Source organism: Elephantulus edwardii, unplaced genomic scaffold (genome assembly GCF_000299155.1).
Source record: "Elephantulus edwardii isolate Elephantulus edwardi_28Jun2011 unplaced genomic scaffold, EleEdw1.0 scaffold00116, whole genome shotgun sequence".
Lineage (NCBI taxonomy): Eukaryota > Metazoa > Chordata > Mammalia > Macroscelidea > Macroscelididae > Elephantulus > Elephantulus edwardii.
The window spans coordinates 7,837,561-7,860,270 of record NW_006399866.1 but is presented as its reverse complement, the minus strand read 5'-3'; the positions used below and the strand labels follow the sequence as shown (position 1 = coordinate 7,860,270).

Genomic DNA, 22,710 nt, shown 5'->3' with positions numbered 1-22,710 from the left:
TATAAGTGAAGGATACAGACAAAGTAATATAATCAGAAAGCACTCAATTTAGCAACATTCTCCTACTGAAATCCATTCAGCCTGTCATACAAGATATCATCTCAATAACTTGCAAGGAAGTCAGTTTCAACTAAAGAACTGAGAATCAATGGTTCTAAATTATATTCAAACCTTCACTCAAACCCCATTTTGAGAAGAGTTCCTTTAGAAACTGAGAAATGCTATTATTTTTAACATGAGAGCAAATTTTTCTTTGCTGATGTTAAAGGTGGCTGAAATCTGAATCAAACCTTAACATACCTTTCACTGTAAATCATATCTAGCTCTACCACCAATACCCCTTTTATACACATTTTACATATGGACCACACAAACATTCATGTATTTTCAGGGTTCTACCATATCTCCTGCCAATACCTTTTCTAGGGCTTAGCAGATTACTACTGTTTAGGAGGTTATATTTTCTGATTATCTAAAGAATAAATATAATTATCTCCTAAAATATTCTGCCATGCTAGAACAGTTACAATACATATTTTAAATAATTTATCTGTCTAAGTGCAGGCCTTGGTTCACCACATTCCTCTTGTAAGGCCTCCAAAAAAATATGAACTGAAAAATGGGCAATGATTAAGTTTTTTGAAAGCTAATGACTAAATATATGTATATCTCCAAGTTGAGCATTTTTAAACCATAAAAATCAAAGAGTTGCAATCAATTTAAATAAAGGGAAAGTATCAAAACCAGGGTCACCTTTTCTTAGCACATGCTCAACTTAGAAATTCCTATTTCAGCCAAGGTCTTTATTTACTGAGCTGTTCTCTCCAAATCCACCAGTCAATTCCTCCAGGGGCAAGAAAAGCCTCAAGTAGCATCCTGCACTCCTTGGCTGGTCAGTTCTTCTTATTACTTTTTCTGAAATCTATCTCAATCTTAAAAATATACTAGAACTGTTACTCTCCAAAGTCATGTAAAGCAGGTATGCATCCCCTTCTGCATAATGACCCTTTAGAAAAAGAAGATCTTAAATGTCTCTCCTAGCCAATCTATTCTTCTACTTCTTTGTAATAACAGCATTTTAAAGTCCCTCACCTTACACTTGCAGAGATGGAGATGTCGCTGAGACTCATTTTCTGTCTGATTCATGATCATGTCTTGTGCCCACTAATATACAAAAAAATCCCACTTAAATTATTCTTCATTAGTCATTACATATAATTCTATGATGAAGATTGCTATTTTAAAGTTCAGAAGGCATGATTAAAAGGTAATTGTTTACCTGTATTTGACCGTCTTCTAATACCAAAATCCCAACTTGAGGTAATGTCGACTGACTGGGCATATACATAGCCCTGAGTTTCACCATTGCTTCCCTGAATTTCTGACCCATTGTCTCCAGGCATTGAAGGAGGATGAATCTTCTCTAGGTCAACATCATGATCAATAAGAACCATCTCACACATTCCCGTGTCATCACTGGTCACATGTGACTGTCTGATATGAGCTAAAATGATGGTTGGATTGTCCAAGAAGGCCATCCTTTCTTTGGGCCAATTTCCTTAAAAGGCTATTTTCTTCTCTTCATATTGTGTCACAGGTTCACCTACCTAGAAACATGATGTACACAGCCACATTTAAGAATAAAGCAAAAAATTTCAGAATCATTTTTAAAACAAATTCAGTATTACAAAATACTACCCTGAAAATTGTTGATACTTGTATCTGTAAGCTTAGGAAGATTAAGTTTACAATGAAAGGAAACCCATAAGCACTAGGAATTTTAGCTATAGTCAATGTTATCTCCATGGAATCAGTGAAAGTTTGCTATTATAAAACAAACAAAAGGAAGTCCTCAGGCCCCTCAAACCACATAACTACTGTTAAACAAGAAATCCTCCTTTCTTTCTACCTTCACCCTCATCTAGTTCTATTATTACTTTATAGGGTCATGGCAGAACAGGTGTATTTCTACAAATTATGAGCTACAAGTATGAAAAGGTATTTCTTCAGTTTACATCTCCCTCTCCTGTCAAATGTGGCAAGTATCTAAAAATGAAGCCAATACTTAGAGTTACTAGAGATTTAACAAAAATGTATTACCAAAGTAATTTTGCTCAATAACAAGATTGTTTTCCTTTTTTATTTAAAATTCTATGCTTTTAAAATTAATTTCATTGCCAATTCTTGCATGTTACAAGATTACGTTCCTATAGAAACCTAATTATAAAAGTGTTTACCAAATATTATTAAAACTGAAATGAAGTCTGCTCTGGTACTGTCTGGTAACCCGACAATTAAATTGGGAAATACATGATGCTTGGAATGGAAATATTTGACCTCTATAAACTGAAAAGGGAGCTCTGGTGGCCTACTGGCAGGAAGTTGTACTGAAATCCCAAAGGAGCAAAGTTTGAGGCCACCAGCCACCCCACAGGAGTAGTAGGCGTAATCTCCTCCTCAGTGATTAACTGCCTCTGAAAACCAGCCAGAGGGTCAGTTACGGGTTGGTTCTGACTCTTCAGAACACAACAACAGACACAGAAAAGTGGTTAAGAACCTAGGTCTAAAGGAAGATTTGGTTTAAAATCCTAACTCCTTTCACGTCCTAGCCACATGACTTTGATAAAAGTATTTAAATTTTAAGAGTAAGAGCAAGTTTAAGCAGAATATCTAACCAAGTGAACTATATTAATTTATTTCAAACTATATTAATTTATTTCAAATATATTCATTAAGTATTTTATACTTAGGGTAAAAGATAAATCTAAAGGTAAGGAAGGCATCTTTTAATCAATGATTTTTACAGGCTGTTACTGATACATGGGGTTAAGTTTCAACTTTTTTTAGTAAATGCTGGAGTGTTCTTTGGAGGCAAGGATGATGATGTTTCACCTCACATACTTTGGGCATGTTGCTATGGGGAGGGGCTATTCCTTGGAGAGGGACATGATGCTGGGAAGGGTAGAGGGTCCGTAAAGAAGAGGAAGACCCTCAACCAGATGTATTGACATGGTGATTACCGCAGTGGGCTCTAGTGTGTGAGGAAGTGTGAAAATGGTACAGGACAGGACAAGGTTCAGATCTGTTGTTCATAAGGTCACTATGAGTCATACTCGACTTGACATACCTAACAACAAGAACAGCAAATGTTTACAAATCATATTGGGTTTTTTTTACAATCATTCACTGTCAATTTTTTTGAAATGCTTAATTTCAAATACTTTAATATCAATTCACTACGTTAAACAAATTTTTAAAATTATAAATTAAAACATTTTTAATAAAAGTTTGCAGCCTTATTTTTTGAGGAAAATTTTACAAAGTAAACTGGTGCTTTACTCAATAATTTATTCACCTTTTCCTTCTTGGCAGACCCCACAATGTAACGGCAATTCTTCCTACTTCCTTCATGTGTTTACTGTTTCTATTTGTCCTTCTTTCCTGTCCTTTCTTTCCTTCTGAGCCCTAACCCTGGGTAAACACTGCCTTTTTGATCACATGTAGATTGCTTTAAAGAGTGAGTAGCTCCCAGGTGTTGTTATTCACCTTATCTGTCTTACCTTACTTTACCTTACTTTATCATTTGGCTGAATGTCAAGTCATAGGTGAGTCCATTTTCTTTCTTTTTTTTTTTTTACAATTTTTTCAATTGTGATTTTAATGAAAGTTTCCAGAAAAGTTGGATTTTGGTTCACTTATTGTTGCCTATTTTCCTCCCTAACCCCCTCCGTTCACTTAAAAAAAAAAATCATTCATTGTTGCATAATGCACCTATTATGAACTGTTGTCATACAAATTATGTCTAATCATATATTAATGAACAATGCATTGGAACAGATGAAAGTGAGTTCATTTTCAGGTTCAAAGAGGGACTACAGACCAAACTGTCAAGGGTTCCACCAGTCTCTCTATTAGACCAATAGTAAGTCTGGTCTATTTTATTATCTTGAATTATGCTCCAGATTTTCTCCCACTCTATCCAGGATTCTCTACTGTGATCCAAAAGGTGCATTTTAAATTTTGTAAAAATAACTTTTTCTATAACCACAATATGATTTGAACAACCACAGAACTACTTATAAATAAAAATTTCATTTTGGAACAAACTCAGCACTAAAGACTGTCAGAGCTACAAGCCTCTCCCCCTCCATGAAAAGAAGACAACTAGCCACAAGCAGAGGGTCAGATGCTTTCAACATCCAATTAAATATTCTTCTCTGGGGTGAAAAACAAAATTAGTTTTGTAGGATTCAATAAGAAACTATGCAGTTAATGGGTGTTCTGGCATCAAAAAGTCAGATGGAAAAGCAATAAAACAACACTGAAGTACTGTCAACAGAGGGTTTTGTTTGTTTGTTTGTTTTTTCAGAAAAAAAAAAACCCAGATTTGCTCTATCACCTCTTATAAAGCAGAAGTGTAGGCAAACGCTTTTGAAAACAAATTATCAACTCCTTAACTTTATCCTTACAGAACAGAAGCCCAAAAACATCCCAACACTGCTGGACATATTCTTTACTAACACACTGACTTCATACATTGAGAAGTCTGAATAAAGAGTCATTCAACTAGTATTTATTCAATACCCGTTCTGATAGGGAACTCGTACAGGACTATCTCTGGGAGGCATGCTGTTGCATGTATCACTTTCTACCTCTAATTATGGATATTTGAGGATTTAGACTTGACGTTTCACAAGGACCAGTGCTGTAACTCCACATTCCTCTGGCAAAAAAGTACCTCGCAGAAATTCAATAAATGTTCCTGCTCAACTTCCAAGGACAATGTAATTTTGTTGTAGAGGTAAATCATATATGTCATATATGTGATTATAAAGAAATACTTGCCTTTTTTTATTAAGATACCTAGAAGAGTTTCCCAACAATCTGCGTTATGCAGATGACACAACCCTGCTCGCTGAAACTCAGGAGGACCTCATGCACTTACTGCAGAGGGTCAAGGACTGCAGCCTTCAATATGGACTGAGGCTCAATGTTAAGAAGACAAAAATTCTCACTACTGGACCAATCGGCAGCATCGGGATGGATGGTGAAGAGATTGAGATTGTTCACAGCTTCAGTTTGAGAGATTGAGATTGTTCACAGCTTCAGTTTGCTCGGCTCCACGGTCAACACTCTTGGCACCAGTAGCCAGGAAATCAAAAAACGTATTGCGATGGGAAAGTCTGCGGTTAGGGACCCCTCTAAAGTACCCAAGAGCAACGGTGTCTCTCTGGAGACTAAGATGCGCCTGATACAGGCCATGGTTTTTGCAATCACTTGTTATGAATCAGAGAGTTGGACAATGACTAGGGAGGATAGAAGGAGAATTGACGCTTTTGAGCTGCAGTGCTGGAGAAGAGTACTGAATGTACCATGGACTGCCAAGAAAACAAATAGATTCATCCTAGAGAGGGTTAAACCAGGCTGCTCCTTGGAGGCAAGGATTCTGGGTTTCGCCTGACATACTCTGGACATGTTGTAAGGAGAGACAGGTCTTTGGAGAGGGACATCATGCTGGGCAGAGTGGAGGGACAGCGCAGGAGGGGAAGACCCTCTATGAGGTGGACTGATTCAGTGACTGGGGTAATCGGGATGGATGTGTCAGAGGCAGTGAGACTGGCACAGAATAGAGTGGGGTTTAGGGCTGTTGTACATAGGGTCGCTATGAGTCGCAAGCGACTCGACGGCACATAACAACAACAACAGAAGAGTTTGACTTCTATATGCCCTTAAAAATTTCCATGGTAGGACAGTATCAATTTACTCCAACAATACTACTTTACAGAACCAAATAATATTCTTTAGATCACCCCAACAGAAGCAAGTTACATTTGAAGGTGGAATTGACTTCTAAGACAAAGCCATTCAGAATGCAAATGAAAACAAGATATTTTCTCAGGCCAGCTGTGCAAAGATCAAAAAGACTAAAAAACAAACAAACACCACAACTAATGTTGGCAGAGACTCCGAGAAACAGGCATTCTCACACAGAGTTAGAGAAAATGAAAATCAGGACTGTTTTGAAGGTAACCTGATAATATCTATTAAAATGTCAAGCATGAATAGCCTTGACTCTGCAACCACACTTCTGAAATTTGCCCTACGGAGATAATTACACAGAGAATATTTTTCTCAAACTTGTTTATAATCTCCAAAATCTGGACTAACCCAAGGATCCATTAGTAATACATAAGCTGTGATATATATACACAACAGAATACTATGTAGCCATTAAAAATATGTGGTATTAATTTACATAGAAAGATGTCCAAAATATACAGATTTTTTTAAAGCAGCATCTAGCACAACATATACAAGATAAATATTTATGTAAAATTACTCACGTAAACATCTTTATAAATATAAATGGACAGAACAAATCTGAAGATAATCATTGAAATGTTAAGTGTTTACCCAAGTATGAGGATTCTCCTTCCTCATATTATTCATCTTTATTGTTTTAATGCTTTTATAGTTATCATTTTTCTAGAAAAATATGAAATTTACTTAAGCACAGAAAAGATTATTTTAAAGAGAGGACAGGTGGCCTAGTGGTAAGAAGCTGCAATGCAATCCCAAAGGTGCATGGTTCTAACCCACCAGATAGATGCTACACTGGACAAGGAGGGGCAATCTCCTCCTGTGACAGTCAGATCCAACTCAATGGTACACAACAGGTGGGGGAAAAAGATGATTTTTAAATTCTAGGTAAAATGTGTTTTGAAAAACTTTAAAATTATTTAAAATAACTGACCTACAACCCCAAAATTGTATCTGGGATTTTGGTTGTTGTTATGAACTTTCCAGTCAGAACTAATCCATAGCTGACCATCCAGCAGGTTTTCAGAGAGTAAATCACATAGGAAGAGACTTTCAACCTTTCTCCCACAAAGCAGCTGGTAGATTTGAACCTTTGGGTTGACAGTTTAGCTCCTCATCATTAAGCCACCAGAGCTCCTTATATCAAGTTTAGATATTGAAAATAACACTTTGAAATAGTTACATTGGAGGATCATATATTTATTTCAGTGATGCTATCACTGGATCACATTTTAAGCCTCAATTCTTCTCATTTCTGCCTCCCAAATAGGGTTCTCTTAGTATCCTGTGATACACTAAGAGATGTTCAACAAAAGATAATTTCATGTTAAAGTATATGTAGAAATATGTGATTAAACAAAGTTAAAGTTTTCTTTCTGGTGTTTAATCACAGTAATTCTCCAAATTCTAAAGCTACTGCTGTGCATTATGTATCTGCAGGAAACCAGTGACAAAATATACCTCAAATTTAGACTTGGAACATTTTTTCCTCTGTTGTTTGCTACCAAGTAAATTCTGACTCCAAATAGGAGTAGAACTGCCCTATGAGGTTTCCTAAGCTGTAATCTTTACCAGAGCAGGCTGCCAGGGCTTTTCTCCTATAAGTTGTTGGTAGGTGTGAAACACTAACTTTTCAGTTAGCAGCTTAGCACTTTAATCACTGAAGCACTAAGCCTCCTTCCTCTGCACTCTCTGTTTTATTGCTATTATTTAGTGTTGTCAAGTTGGATCCCATTTATAAGGACCCTATATACAACCTCCACATTGCTTAAGTGCACTGTTGCAGAGATTGTGTCAATCCACCTCACTGAGGGTATTCTTTTTCACAGTCCTCTACCCTGCCATGTCCTTTACTAAGGATTGGACCCATGTGATAACATGCCCAGAGTACATAAGATTTACCATCCATAAGTTTTACTATACATAAGTTTACCATCCTCACTCTTACTGAGAATTCTGGCTGGACTTCCATAAAAAGAATTGTTTGGGGCAGCAGGAGGAGAAAGAAATTGTTTGTTCTTTTGGCAATCCATGCAATATTCAATATTCTTTGCTAATACCACAATTCAAAGGCATCATTTCTTCTTCAGTCTTCCTCTTTCACTGTCCAATTTTCACATACCAATGTGGAAAGTAAAAATACCATGCCTTGAGCCAAGTGTTCCTTAGTCTTCAAAGTGACATCCTTCACAATCCCCTCTCTAGGAACACTAATACACATTATTGTATTATATGGTTTAGGAAGGCTACTGTATACTTTTCAAATGCTATTTCTTCCAGACATGAATCCTTTCCCTGTATACCTCTAAATTTTGACTCTCTGAGAGTTATCAGATAAACATCTCAGTCTCCAGAAGGTCTGGTCACCTAGCATATTCTATTTTTTCACTGCTTTTTCTCTCTCTTTCTTTCCTTCCATTTCTCTCAGGTTCTACAAAATACAAAGATTTGTTTTACTGAAAAATAGAATAGGCACCTCTACATGAAGTGAAAGGGTAGTAGGAGATATCCCAAAATAGTTCTTTTTACTATATTTGGTGAGTCTCTTTTATATTCAATTCATTCCACAGATATCTATTGATTTAGTTCCTAGATATGATAAGAATGGTTCTAGGTAAAATTTGTGTACTATTATCATTTTACATAACTCTTTGCATACATTAATAACCAAATGAATGAATGTGGGAACTCAAAATTACTTAGACAGAGTAATTAGCAGTTTTGACAGGGAAAGAACAGTTTCCAAGTTTTATTACATTCATATTTTTAACAATCATTTTATATATACATGTTGTAGTTGTGTACTATAGAGTTGGCACTAACCCATAGCTGACCCTCTGGTGGATTTTCAGAAGCAGTTAATCACGTGAGAGGAGACTGCCCATCCTTCTCCTGTGGAGCAGCAGGTGAATTCAAACTGCAAGCCTTCAGGACTGCAGCACAGCTTCTTACCAGTAGACCACCAAACTTTATTTGCAATGGCTTATGATAAAAATATAACGTTTGGGTAGTAGAAGGGGAGAAGAGGAGACAAGTGGCAAAAGGGCAGTAATTAAAAATGAATCCACAACTACTCCCTGGGAATGAAAATTCCACTGATTCACTATCCAGCCTCCAGGGCAGCCTCAGTGGCCAAGAACTGCATCAACTACCAGCAAGGGAACAAGGTGTTCCTGGTGCAGAAAGTCAAGAATGTGAGCATGAAAGATATTCCAGAAACAGGACATAAATATTGCTTTAAATTTTCCATGGAAAAAAGTATCCAAAACCAAATTACAGTGAATTTCATCAGAAGTCAACTCCACATTTGAAGGAAAAATTGCAAAGAACCTAAATAAAGAAGATAATGCATTTTATCAAAAACTCAAGCCCATAAAGGAAAAACTAGAAACACAAAATATTCCAGAGAGTTTTGGAAACATATTTCCAGAAATGAAGCCAGTTCGACATTTAGCCTGGGTTGCCTGTGGTTATATAATATGGCAGAACAACTCCTTGCTGAAACTGAGGAGGACCTGAAGCGCTTGCTGCAAAGGGTCAAGGACTGCAGCCTTCAATATGGACTGAGGCTCAATGTCAAGACAAAGATTCTCACCACTGGACCAATTGGCAGCATCAGGATGGATGGTGAAGAGACTGAGATTGTTCACAACTTTAGTTTGCTTGGCTCCACAGTCAACACTCTCGGCACCAGTAGCCAGGAAATTAAAAGACATATTGCCATGGGAAAGTCTGCTGTTAGGGACCTTTCCAAAGCACTGAAGAGCAATGGTGTCTCTCTGGAGACTAAGGTGCATCTGATACAGGCTATGGTCTTTGCAATCACTTGTTATGCATCAGAAAGTTGGACAATAACTAGGAAGGGTAGAAGAATTGATGCCTTTGAGCTCTGGTGCTGGAGAAGTGTATTGAGAATACCATGGACTGCTAGGAAAACAAACAGATTCATCCTGGAGAGGGTTAAACTGGGTGGTTCCTTGGAGGCAAGGATTCTGAGGCTTCGTCTAACATAGTTTGGACATGTTGTAAGGAGGGACCAGTCCTTGGAGAGGGACATCATGCTTGGTAGGGTGGAGGGACAGCGCAGGAGGGGAAGGCCCTCTATGAGGTGGATTGATTCAGTGACTAGGGTAATCAGGATGGGTGTAACAGAGACAGTGCAATTGGCACAGGACAGAGCAGAGTTTAGGGCTGTTGTACATAGGGTAGCTATGAGTTGCAAGTGACTCGATAGCACATAACAACAACAACACCAAGTGAAAATACATGGTATAAAATAGTAAAAATTCAAACTGTCAAGGAAGTGCAAAGAAAGGATGACTTCATTGAATTAGACTACACCATTCGACTACATGATACTGCATCTCAGGAGATTATTCCTTGGCAAATGCAAGTTCTCTGGCACCCACAATATACCACTAAAGAGAAACATAACAGCCATCTGCTGAAGGAAGCACCACTGGAATAAACCACACCCAAAAACTGTGGTGAACTGTTAACATGCTTAGTGATGATGTCTGTAACAATCTGCATTTATACTCTGTTTAGTCCAAAAGTGTCACTTTGTATAAATGTCTTGATTACACTACATTACAGTACAGAACTATACTGATTTCATAATGAAAAGTTCACTATGTTAAGACAGTGTAGTCCAATGTATAATACAAAAGAAAAAGTTTCAATTCCAAAAAAGATGAATTCATGAATCAATGCATGCATATTTGCTACAAATAGACTACAGAATCCCAGGGTTTGGGTTTTTTTTAAAAAAAAAAAGGTAAAGTTAAGAAGTTCTGATGGTATAGTCAGCAGTGTCCTATGCTGCTAACCAAAAGGCCAGGCACCTCTGGAGGCTGGAATTCACAAGCAGCTCCACATGAGGAACACAGGTCATCTCCTCCAGTAGCAATTTACAGCCTCAGAAACCCAGTGAGGGGAAGTCACAATAGTGAGTTAGTTTTGAACCTTAACTTATTACACAAGTCAGACTGTTTCACCCTTTTTACATAATTCATAAAACTTTCAGAATACACCTAATGAGACACTATTTTTATCCCTATTCTGTAGATAAAGAACTGAGGCACAAAATTATGACACTTGCTCAAAATTTTAAAGCTAATAAATGACAGTACCAAGAATAAAATTTATTAACCTCATGACTCATATTTTTCATGGTTTTATATGTATTTGAGCTTAAAGAGTTAAGTCAACCTTGTAGGAATGTTTCAGTAAAGCCACTGGTCAGTGGTTCAGACCAACTAGCCATTACACAGACGAAAGGTGTGGCCGTGTGCTTCCATAATGATTTGCTTGGAAACTATGCTAGGGGACCATTCTTCTCTGTCCTGTAGAGTTGCTATGACTTGGAATCAACTTGGTAGCCACAGCCTTTGTTTTTGACAACCTTGAAAAGAGTGCATTTAATAGCATGAATTCCAAATGTGTATGTAAAAACTTGTCGGAAAAATTGATAATTTAAGGATTTTTATAAATGTATATTCATCAGCAGTTTACCTGGAAGAAATGCAACACTGGTATTCCATCTTATTAGTAACAATGTATTATAAATATTTTGGAAGCAGGAGTGATATCCATTTCCTAAACAACAGGCCTCTGGAAAATCTATGAACTTTGAGAAACAAAGATAGTTATAGAAAAGTTTCAGGTCTTTTGTTAATAGGGTCGCTGAGTCATATTCAACTTGACAGCAATCAACAACCACCACCACCAAGTATAAAATCAAAGAGCTTAGGATCTTAACCATTATGACATGCAGTTTCTCAAGCCAAAGAAGCACAAAGAGTTATAAAAGACACATTGTACATTTTTTTTTTAATTTTTTTTTCTGTGCGTGTACCGTCAAATCAGATCTGACTGGTACAGAAGGATATTGCGCCTCCTTCTCCGGCAGAGCGTCTGGTGGATTCGAACCGTGTTCCTCTGGGATTGCAGTGCAGCTTCTTGCCACTAGGCCACCAGAGCTCCCCACATTGTACATGTTTTAAACATCCTGTTGCTGAGCTTTTCATGTTTTGGGATCTGAGGGAAATTTCTCCTTTGGGTCTCTATAAAAGGTCCAAGACAGTTATATAGTAGGCTAGATCTTTCCCATCATTAATGCAACACTGATCTGTACAACAGTAATACAGCCCATGTTAACAATGGTTGTTCAAAAAGGTAAGTCATGTAATTTCATACATGAAAAGTACTTCAGAAATCATCTACTTACTGATCTGAAACAAAATAGAGTTTAAATAATTAGTGCTCTGGGGAGCTCTGGTGGCCTAGTGGCAAGGAGCTGCAACTACAATCCCAGAGGTGCACGGTTCGAATCCACCAGATGCTCTGCCGGGGAAAGAGGGACAATCTCCTCCTGTACCTGTCAGATTTGATTTGACGGTACACGCACACAAAAATTAAAAGGCCTGAAAATAATTAGTGCTCATTATCGTTTTGAAAATCCCTAGAAATACATTCAAAAGTAACAAAAGTCCATACCTGAAATATTCTTCCTTCAAATAACCCCATCATCAGGTAAATGAGCCTCCTAACTGGTCTCTATACTGCACTACCTGAGGTCTTGAGATAAGGAGCAAGTGGCTCCATCATACTCGTATCAAGTCAATGAATAAAAGGAAATTCCTCTATTTTCAAAACATTCTACACACTCACTTCTCCTTGCCAGGCAGACTTGGAGCCCCCTCACCTGCAATCTGTGAAAATGTGTCTGACTAAGAAACAGCCTGAGGCTTCTCAAAGGTCTACAAACTCCCAATCAAAAATTACTGCTGCCCCATCAATGTGTCATATAAATGTTGGCATGTTAATTGTGTATTTATAAGATTGTTAATGGTTAGTTAATTTACCTCCCACACTATTATTGTACTTGAAATGATTTAAAGTCTACTGAGGGAGTTAACAACATGTAACAGCAGATGTGAGGTTTTTTTTAACCTTTCCACACTGTACCCCGACTTCACTCTATTAGCATTAAGCAAGTTCCATCTGATTCATGTACAGAATTTCTGTGTATTCACATTTATTATGAACAACAAGGAATTATCACAAGTTAGAAATACAAGAGCCTTTTCTCTACATACAAAGTTATCCACTTATGAAGTTAACAGACCCTATTTTCTACTATGACTTCAACATTCTTGGTCTACTTAAAGTTCAAAAGTCATACCTCCTAGAATTTAAAAAATAACTCATGTGACCATTAAACTAAAATACACTTTAATGCTTTTAAATCTAACTCTTTCTAATAAAACATAAATCTTCATCTTTTTTAGCCTAGAAAAAGGAGAACTGTCCTCAGAGAGTTAAAATCTTCTCTATGTGGATATGTCTAATTGCACTAAATAGTAAACAGTGAGGACTTATATCTGGGGAGTTTCTTTAACTTTTATATTTTTATTTTCACACTTTGACTACAAGTACTTAGTAAAGTAAAACAAAAAATAAATCCTTGTTGTTTCCTTTGAGTGACCTGAGATTCACCTGAGTATTAGGCACAGGAAATCATACTAAATGTTTATCAATAATGGCCTGCACCCTCCAGAGGCTTATACACTGCAGCAGAAGTTTATATAAACTTACATTCTTCATACAGAAGTTAGGTCATATACATACATAACAGCAATAACATAAGGCAGTATGTGCTAACCACCAAATGAGACACTAAGATACACATTTTCTAAGAGACAGGAAGGTCACCAAAGGCTTCTGCACAGAGTAAGGATGGCGAACTTCACTGCACTTACTTTGACATGTTAAAAGGTTTGTGGAAGTCCATGATTTGGTTCACAGAGTAGGTCATCATTCTTGGTAAAGCATAAGGTCAACCAAAATAAAAAGATCCTCCACAAGATGAAATGATACAGTGGCTACAAGTATGGGCTCAAACACAGTAAGAATTGTGAAGATGGTACAGGACCAGATAGTGTTTTATTTTGTTGTACATGAGGTCAAGAAGCCAGAATCCTATAGTACACAAGGTCATAAGTCAGAATTAACAGCACATAACAGACTTTCATGAGGTAGAAACACAAGGGAGAACAGTACAGATGACATTTACTGTGCACTGTAACATTTTTAATCTTCACAATCATGTCACAAGATATGTAGTGATATTATTCCTACTATAAAGATTAGGGGGGGGACCTTAAGGGAGTAACTTCCCCAAGATTATATGATGGATTTTGTTGCAAAGCCTTTGCAGCTAAGAGGTAGAGTCTGTCTTCATCCCTTGAATCTGGGCTCAAATTGTGATTTGCTCTGACATTTGCATGGAGCCCTAGTGGTACACTGGCTAGGCACTTACTTGGCTATGAACCAAAAAACTGGCCACTGAAGTACAACCTATAACTTCTTGATCAACAGACCTAGCAATATTCTCCCATAAAGATTACAGCCTAGGAAACTATACAGCAGTTCCTCTGTCTCATGGGGCTGCTATAATTTGGAATCGACTCAACAGTACTCAACAATAGAATCTAGTAGAAGTAACAAGCATGACTTCTGATCCTCAACCACAAGAGGTTTTAGAGCATCTGTTGTCTCTTCCTTGGCCTTGGAGTACTTTTGGCTCATGGAAGCTGGAGTTGGAAACCACAGAGAAACTTATCCATTATCCCTGCATCGGAGATTACTTAGTGCCCCATGATCTACCTGTGATTTCCTATACTACCAAATTCTTTTTCAGGCACTGGAGTCTGACCATGATTTGCATTCTGAGTGTTAGCATCTGCCAAGATTCATATAAAGGGAGCCTGGCATAGCACTCACACTCACTGCCTTCCAGTCATTTCTGACTCATAGCAATATCCCATAAGGTTTTGGAGGCTATAAAACTCTGAAGAAGGACACTGAAAGGAGCTGATGGATTAAAACTGCTGACCTTTCATTTAGAAGTCGATCTTTCATTTAGGAATCTATTATACTACACACTACACCATCAAGGTTCCTTCTAGTGCAGCATGTTGTTGTTATGCACCATCAAGGAGGAATCAATTTATAGCTGACCGTCCTGTGAGTTTTCAGGGCAGTAAATCACACAGGAGGAGAGAACCCATCTTTCATTCTCAGAGCAGCTGGTGGATTCGAACTGTGTACATGAGTTGACAGCACAACTTCTTAACTAAGAGTTCTGTATAGCACAGTGCCTCTCAAAATTCTACAGACACACCTAAAGGGCAAAAATCTAATGACTATAAATCTAGATTTGATAAAGATTTACAGGGGTCTACTTAAAGCAGTAATGTTTGGAATTAGAAATATTTGAGCTTATGAAAGCAAAATGTCACTTCACTACTGAGCAACTCAGTCTAAATTTTGCTCAATATTTAATATATATATGAAGATATAATTCTTAGTCAGACTAGACTTAAATCACTCATTAAAGTAAAATCTCCATTACTCTGTATTAAAAATTATTTTTAAACTTTTGAAATATTTATTAACTAGCAAAAGTTGTAAAACTTAATAAAAAAACAAACAAACAAACAAAAATACCACCTAACATCCCCAAAACTGTTGCTATTATTGTTGTCATTGGAACCGACCCACCAGAGGATGGACTTTCAGAGGCTGTAAATCACATGGGAGAATGCCCATCTTCATCCCTCAAAGCAATTGGTGGACTCAAACTGCCTGCCTCTGAGTTGGCAGCACAACTCTTTACTACTAAGCCACCAGAACTCCCTCTACAACTAACTCTATATTTGCCATGACCTTCTACGGCCACACAAGTAAGAAGAGTTCTCCAGACTAAAGCTTGACCCATAGATTTGAAATTTACCAGCCTCCACAATAGCCTAAGTATTTTCCCAGATATTCGGTAACCTCTGTGAGATGTTATAACAAACTAAAGACACTCAAGGACAAAGACAGGAGATAAAATAATAAAGGAAGGAGAAATTACTGACATATGAAATGACAGAGTGGTTCAACAATTTAGAAAAGTTGGAATTTGGCAACTACAATCCCAGAGGTGCATGGTTCGAATCCACCAGATGCTCTGCTGGGGAAGGAGGGGCCATCTCCTCCTATACCAGTCAGATCTGATTTGACGGTACACGCACACAAAAATAATAAAATTTAAAAAATATTTAAAAAAAAAAAGAAAAGTTGGAATTTGGGGCATCTTTAACCTCTGCCTTATAGGAATCAGTTTGTGCTATCCCTTCCAAAAGAAATTACTTATGCAATTTGCTCATAGCATAGATTATAGCAAAGGTGATGGTTTGGCCACTTATTTGTTATATTATGAAAGATGTCATCCTAATCCATTATCCAAAAGTTTTGTACCAATTCAACTTACTTAGATCCACAATTAATACCTTGGCACTAGCAGTCAGATCAGGAGATATATTTATTGCACAGGGAGTCTGTGGCCAGGGAACATCTCCAAATCATTGAGGATTAAGGTGCACTTAATTCAGGCCATGGTCTTTTCAGTCACTTGCTATGCATCTGAGAGCTGGACAATGACAAAGATGACAGAAGAATTGAAACCTTTGAATTGTAGTGTTGGAGAAGAGTGCTGAAGATCTCATGGGCTGCCAAAAGAACAAACAGATTTGTCTTGAAGAAGATGCAGCCAGAGCACTCTTTGAAGGCAAAGATGAAGCTTCATCTCATATACTTTAGGCCTGTTGCTAGGTTATTTCTTGGAGAGGAACATCATGTTTGGGAAGACGGAGGAGCAGCAAAAGAGAGGAATAATCTCAACCCAATGGGCTAACACACAGTGACTATGGCAATGGGCTTGAATGTGAGAGAGTATGAGGATGGCACAGTTGTCAGTATTCAGATTAGTTATTCATAAGGTCACTATGGGCCATACTTGACTCAACAATAACTAACAACAACTGCTGGTCTTGAGGATGCAAAACAGCCATAATATGGAAGTACAGGTGACTAGAAGGTGAGAGTCCTTCTGACCAACCGTTAGCAAGAAAATGGGAATCTCAGTCATACAACTAGAAGGAAATGAATTCTGCAAACTGCCTGATAGTTTAGAGGCAGAACTATTTCCCTCTAGATAAGCATCCAGATGAGACCACAGCCACTTGACACCTTCATTTCTTTATTGTGAGACTCTGAGCAGAGAACCAAGTAGAAGCTATGTCAAATTCTAAACCAAACAAATGAGAGAAAATATATGTTATTTTTCATTGCTGTGTTTGTAATAATTTGTTATGGCGTAATACAAAACCAGTTCAATGGAGTAAAAGGGAAACAAGACTAAACCTCTCTGTTGTTGTTGCTGTTGTGTACCACATAGTCAGAACCAAACCATAGCTGACCCTCCAGCTGGTTTTCAGAGGACATTAATTACACAAAAGGAGACTGCCCATCCTTCTCCCACAGACCAGCTGGTGGATTCAAACCACATGCCTTCGGATTGCAGCACAGGTTTCTACCACTATCGTGAGGATGGTGCAGAATAGAGAAGGATATTAATCTTTTTTCAGAGTTGCTATGAATCATAATCAACAACAAAAGACTGTAAGTCTCATGAAAGCAGAAGCTGAGTTTGTAGTTTTCCTTGATCAATTCCTAAACAAATCTAATGCATATATAGTCATTAAATACTGGCAATAAATGAATGGCTACAACTAGGCACATTTTATCTGAAATCTGTAAGAGAAAACTATAGATATAACATGTATCTAAAAGCTTTTATAACATGGGGGTAGGGATACTTAAGCAATTTTACCACTTTAACAGCTAATATGTAAACCAAAGGAGTTCAATATTAAGAGTTCAACTATTGAGAATGGTGCTATGAACAATGTTCTAAAATTTCCTTAACTTGAAAAAGCTGGAAAGGTAAATATAATGCAAATGATAAACATTACACTGAAAATACATAGAAATCAATTGTCTTGGCTTCTTTAAAAAGAACAGAAACAAAAAAAAAACACCCAAAACACCACGTATTAGACATTCTTAATAGAAACGATGTTTAACTAAATAGTTAACCAAGTACAAGTATAAAATAGTTAAAATTCCACAGAACTGCAGACTGTAGGAAGGGAATGCTCTAAGCACAGAATAATGGATAGAAGGTACAAAGAAATATATCCTGATGACTATCTAAGGTAGGCTACTAAAGACTGACCATATTTATTTGAAGTTCTCAGCAAGCTTTAGTTTCTGAAATATGTTCAGAGCACTTAACATATTTTTGTGCATCAGAGAGTTGGACAGTGAAAAGGGATGATAGAAAGAGAATTGGCACCTTTGAGCTGTGGTGTTGGAGAAGAGAACTGAATATATACCATAGACTGCTAGGAGAACAAACAGGTTTGTCCTGGAGAGGGTGAAGCCGGAGTGCTCCTTGGAGTCAAGGATTCTGAAGCTTCGTCTGACTTACTGTGGGCATGTTGCAAGGAGGGGGACTGGTCCTTGGAGAGTGACATCATGTTGGGAGAGTAGAGGGACGATGCAGGAAGGATGAGATGAGATGGATCAATTCTGTAAATGGAGTGGTGGGAATGAGTGTGTTTGAGATGGCGAGGTTGGCACAGGATAGAACGACATTTAGGGCTCTTGTACATAGGGTCGCTATGAGTTGCAAGCAACTTGATGGCACATAACAACAACAAGAAGTATAAATTATGGACTTTTTCCCCCTAAGATAATAAGTAAAAATAAATTTACAACAGCATGTTGTTGTTGTTAAGTACTGTCGAGTCATAGGTGACGAAAGACCTGAACACTTGTATAATGTTCATCCTTTCTCCAGGTTCATAGGATTTCCGGAGGCAAGTGGATGCCACTCCTGCTTCCAAGCTTGTTTTAATCAGGGAGCTCCACCAAACACCATGGGTAACCATTATTGCACTTGACATATCAGTGTCACAGTGTTCAGCTTCACTGCAAGCACGAGTTACCTCTGTACAGAAAATGGACAGACCAGGGCTATACAAACCAGAAGAATGTGTGACCAAAACAATTAAAAATAGGCCTGAGGGCCACAGATTAAAGTCACCACCTTTGGCTTGATAGCATCACTTTCCGTCCACTAGGCCAACTGATCTCTCTTTATGCTGCAGTTGTTAAGTGCAAATGGATACAAAATAGATAAACTGAACAAGTGTGGGATTCCATATGGGAGTATATATTAAGTTTGTTGCTGTTGTTGTTGTTGTTTGATGCCGTCGAGTTGTAGATGACTCACAGCGACCCTATGAATGAACAGCCTGAGCACTATTCATACATAGAGTTTCCGAAGGCAAGCCATTTCAGAAGTGGATGCCGCTCCTGCTTCCAGGCTTGATTTAGTCAGGAAGCTCCAGCCAACACTGTCCACCATGGGTACCCATTACCACAACTGGCACATCACTGTCACAGTCTTCAGCATCACTGCAACCATGAGTTACCTCTGTACAGCAACGCAGAGACCAGTGCTAGACCACCTAAAAGAATGTTTGACAGGAAAACAATTTGAACCTGGCCCGAGGGCCACAGGCCCAAGGGACCTTTGGGCTTAAGTCCGCCTCCTGGTTCAAACCCTAGGAGGCCCAGGCTGGCTAGCCTGACTGCTGAGAACAGAGCAAACCTGCACGTCAAACACATGCCCGGAAAACCAGTTAACTCCAAAAGCTTGCTATGATTCCTGCACTCCCACCACCATGTTCCTTCCTTCTGGCAAGGAGAACTTCCCAAGTGCCTGGGAGGAGCCAGCCAAACCAGAAACAACATGGCCGCTTCTTTCCCAGCTGCCTTGGGGCTTAAGGCCGCCTCCTGGTTCAAACCCTAGACCCAGGCTGGCTAGCCTCACTCCAGGGACAGAGCAAACCTGTACGTCAAACACACTCCTGGAAAAGCAGTCGACTCCAAAAGCTTGCCATGATTCCTGCGCTCCCACCACCATGCTCCTTACTTCTGGCAAGGAGAGCTTCCCAAGTGCCTGAGAGGAGCCTGCCAAACTAGGAACAACATGGCCGCTTCTTTCCCAGCTGCCTTGGGGCTTAAGGCCACCTCCTGGTTCAAATCCTAGGCCCAGGCTGGCTAGACTCACTCCAGGGACAGAGATATTAAGTTTAGCAGAGGTATTAAAAAATAACAGGTAAATTGTGATGAGTACAGGTACAAAGTTTACAAACTTCTTAGACAAAATTAAACAACTAGAGAGACTAAATCACTGGACTTGAAGGTTAAGGACCATAATCTAGATGGTCAATTGGCATGCACAGCACAAGGGCCCAAAGTTCTATGTCCTACTAGCAACTGGGGTTCTAAAAGCTTGTCAGCAGGCCTTTCTTCTTATCTCCTTTCAAAGGGGAAGGTCTATCCCTTTGGAGATGTAACTTTCTAATAAATTATCATTACTCTTTACCCTAAAAAAAAAAATTGTGAGCAGTCATAAAATTATTGATCTCTTGCATCTGAAGCAATGAAGAATGATGAAAATCAAAGACTCAAGGAAATAAATAGTCCCATGGGCCTGAGGGCCACAGATTAAAGTCACCACCTTTGGCTTGATAGCATCACTTTCCGTCCACTAGGCCAACTGATCTCTCTTTATGCTGTAGTTGTTAAGTGCAAATGGATACAAAATAGATAAACTGAACAAGTGTGGGATTCCATATGGGAGTATATATTAAGTTTGTTGTTGTTGTTGTTTGATGCTGTCGAGTTGTAGATGACTCACAGCGACCCTATAAACGAACAGCCTGAGCACTATTCATACATAGAGTTTCCGAAGGCAAGCCATTTCAGGAACCACAGGAGTGGACCACATGAACCACATGGCATCCACTAGCCTAAAAAGAACTGAAGAACTAGACCGTGCAGGGTACCATTACAGACTGTTCTGATCAGAATCACAACAGACAGTAGTGAACAAAGTGTGAGAAAAGCATATAACAATATTAAAAATAATTTTTAAAAAACCCTAAACCTAGTCTTACTAATAGATTCATGAAATCTAAGACTAAAGTTCTTAGACACCTTTCAAATGTGGAATTAGCCCATTTCTGGAGATAACTTTTCAGTCAAATAATAATAAACAGGTCTATAATGTAATCAGTATCACTCATGAAAAATATATGCCTCAGAACAAAGGGGCAGCATATTTGTTAAAAAACAAAGTTCAGAAGGCAGGAAGATGTAGAAAAGAAGGGCAAATGGAAACAGTGAACCCAGGCAAGAAGTGAGAAGTGTTACATTTAAGGGACTACAACTAACATCAAGAACTGCATGTATCCAGTGTTCAATGGAAAACTAATTTTCTCTGTAAACTTTCACTCAAAACAATCAGGTGTTCAAAATAAAGTAAAATCATTTCCTTTGCCTAGTTTGTTGCTGTTGTTGTATACCATCAAACCAGAATTGAACCATAGCTAACTCTGCAGCAGATTTTCAGAGACAGTTAATCATACTGGAGGAGCAGCTGGTGGACTCACACTACATACCTTTGAGTTTACCAGCGCAACTCCTTACCACTAAGCAAAATCTGTATCACACTTTAGACTTAAGTGTTTTGTTTCAGATTTTTTTACACCAAAATTTGAATTAATTATTATATGTTTATTGCCTATGCTAATGAGAATACAAGTTATAACAACTCAGAATTTTTATTATCATTTCGGGGGTGTGACCACCCTTTTAATTTTGTTCATATTTTAACTCAGCAACTTAAATCCAATGATCAAGGCTTCATTAGCTTGTATGCAAACTGTATTTCAGGTAAATTCAAACACCACACACTAGGATCTTAAAGCAAATAAATAAGTACAAAAAAAGGCAGAGATTATAAATTAGGGTAGACAAATCTGTATCTAGCCCCACACCGGTAAAGAGCATTCTATCAATATAGTGAAATGCTAATCTCCTAATTAACAACCTAATTAGGTAATTATGGCTTTGCAGAGGGATGCCGAAATGAAATATGACAACATGGTCACCTCTTTATATGGCACCTGTGGGCCTTTTCAGCTGTCATTGCAAAGAGTGCAATATCAATTTGAACAGATGACAAAGTGCTGTCATATTTCATTCTGATAATATACAGAATGCTTTAGACAGAAGCAGTTTACAAAAGAAACATCTTGCTTGAAATTTTCCTAAATTAAATATACTCAAATACTTCATTAAATTTTTTGCTTTTTAAAATATTTTAAATGGAAAAATTATCACGCACATTGATTTTACATGTGGAAAGGATTGCAATTTTAAATTAAAAAGTATATGATAATTAAAAGAGTAAAAGGCAACAATTCAGTATGACACTTTAACACTTTTACTAAATATGGTCACAAAAAAGGTAAAAATTTAAATATACCTTGAACTTTAATTTTTTTTTTTATATAAGATATAAGAATTCATACTTAGTAGCCTAGTGGCAAGAAACTGCACTGCAATCCCAAAGGCATGCGGCTCAAATCCACCAGATGCTTTGCTGGAGAAGGAGGAGCAATCTCCCCCTCTAACAGTCAGAGCTGATTCGATGGTATTCATACTTAAAGTTTTCCATGCCATAAAGAAAAGTAAATAAGCATATAGCACACAAACAAGCTGTATGTATCAACAGCCAGTCTCACTTGGAAAGGAATGAACTTCCTCTGAAAGTACAGGCAAAGCTATTATAGTCTACTTGTTCCCTAAAAGGTCAATTGAAGCAGTGACTATGACAATGGGGACACTGATACCACAAACTTACATGAGTTGTGTCTTCCATAAATTAGGGCTTTGGGTTGGGAAAGAAAGGCTGATACTAAATTCTGATTGCAAAAGAACGGAAAGAAAAGTAATTTAGAAATAAAACCCAGAAAAATTCAGAATCACCTGCATTAGTGAAAACTGTATGGGTCTAAAGAATATTCATTTACTTTAATTAAATTTCTTCATATCAAATTTAATATTGTTGTTGTTGTT

At 37.9% G+C, this 22,710-nt stretch overlaps 1 protein-coding gene and 1 pseudogene across 5 annotated transcripts in view; one reads left to right on the top strand and one right to left on the bottom strand.

Moving 5' to 3' along the window:
* Positions 1 to 22,710, bottom strand: part of MAPKAP1 (mitogen-activated protein kinase associated protein 1) — a 372,056-nt gene that overhangs the window by 341,969 nt on the left and 7,377 nt on the right. For 3 of the 5 annotated variants that reach the window (XM_006892559.1, XM_006892556.1, XM_006892555.1), the window contains exon 2: positions 1,280 to 1,607. In XM_006892559.1, the coding sequence (XP_006892621.1) occupies positions 1,280 to 1,538 (259 nt within the window). In that variant the 5' untranslated portion in view covers positions 1,539 to 1,607. Of the gene's footprint in view, positions 1 to 1,279; positions 1,608 to 9,335; positions 9,348 to 12,686; positions 12,692 to 22,710 lie in introns of those variants that run through there. The other 2 variants (XM_006892558.1, XM_006892557.1) reach the window with 2 other exon arrangements.
* Positions 8,904 to 10,288, top strand: LOC102877414 (annotated as a pseudogene).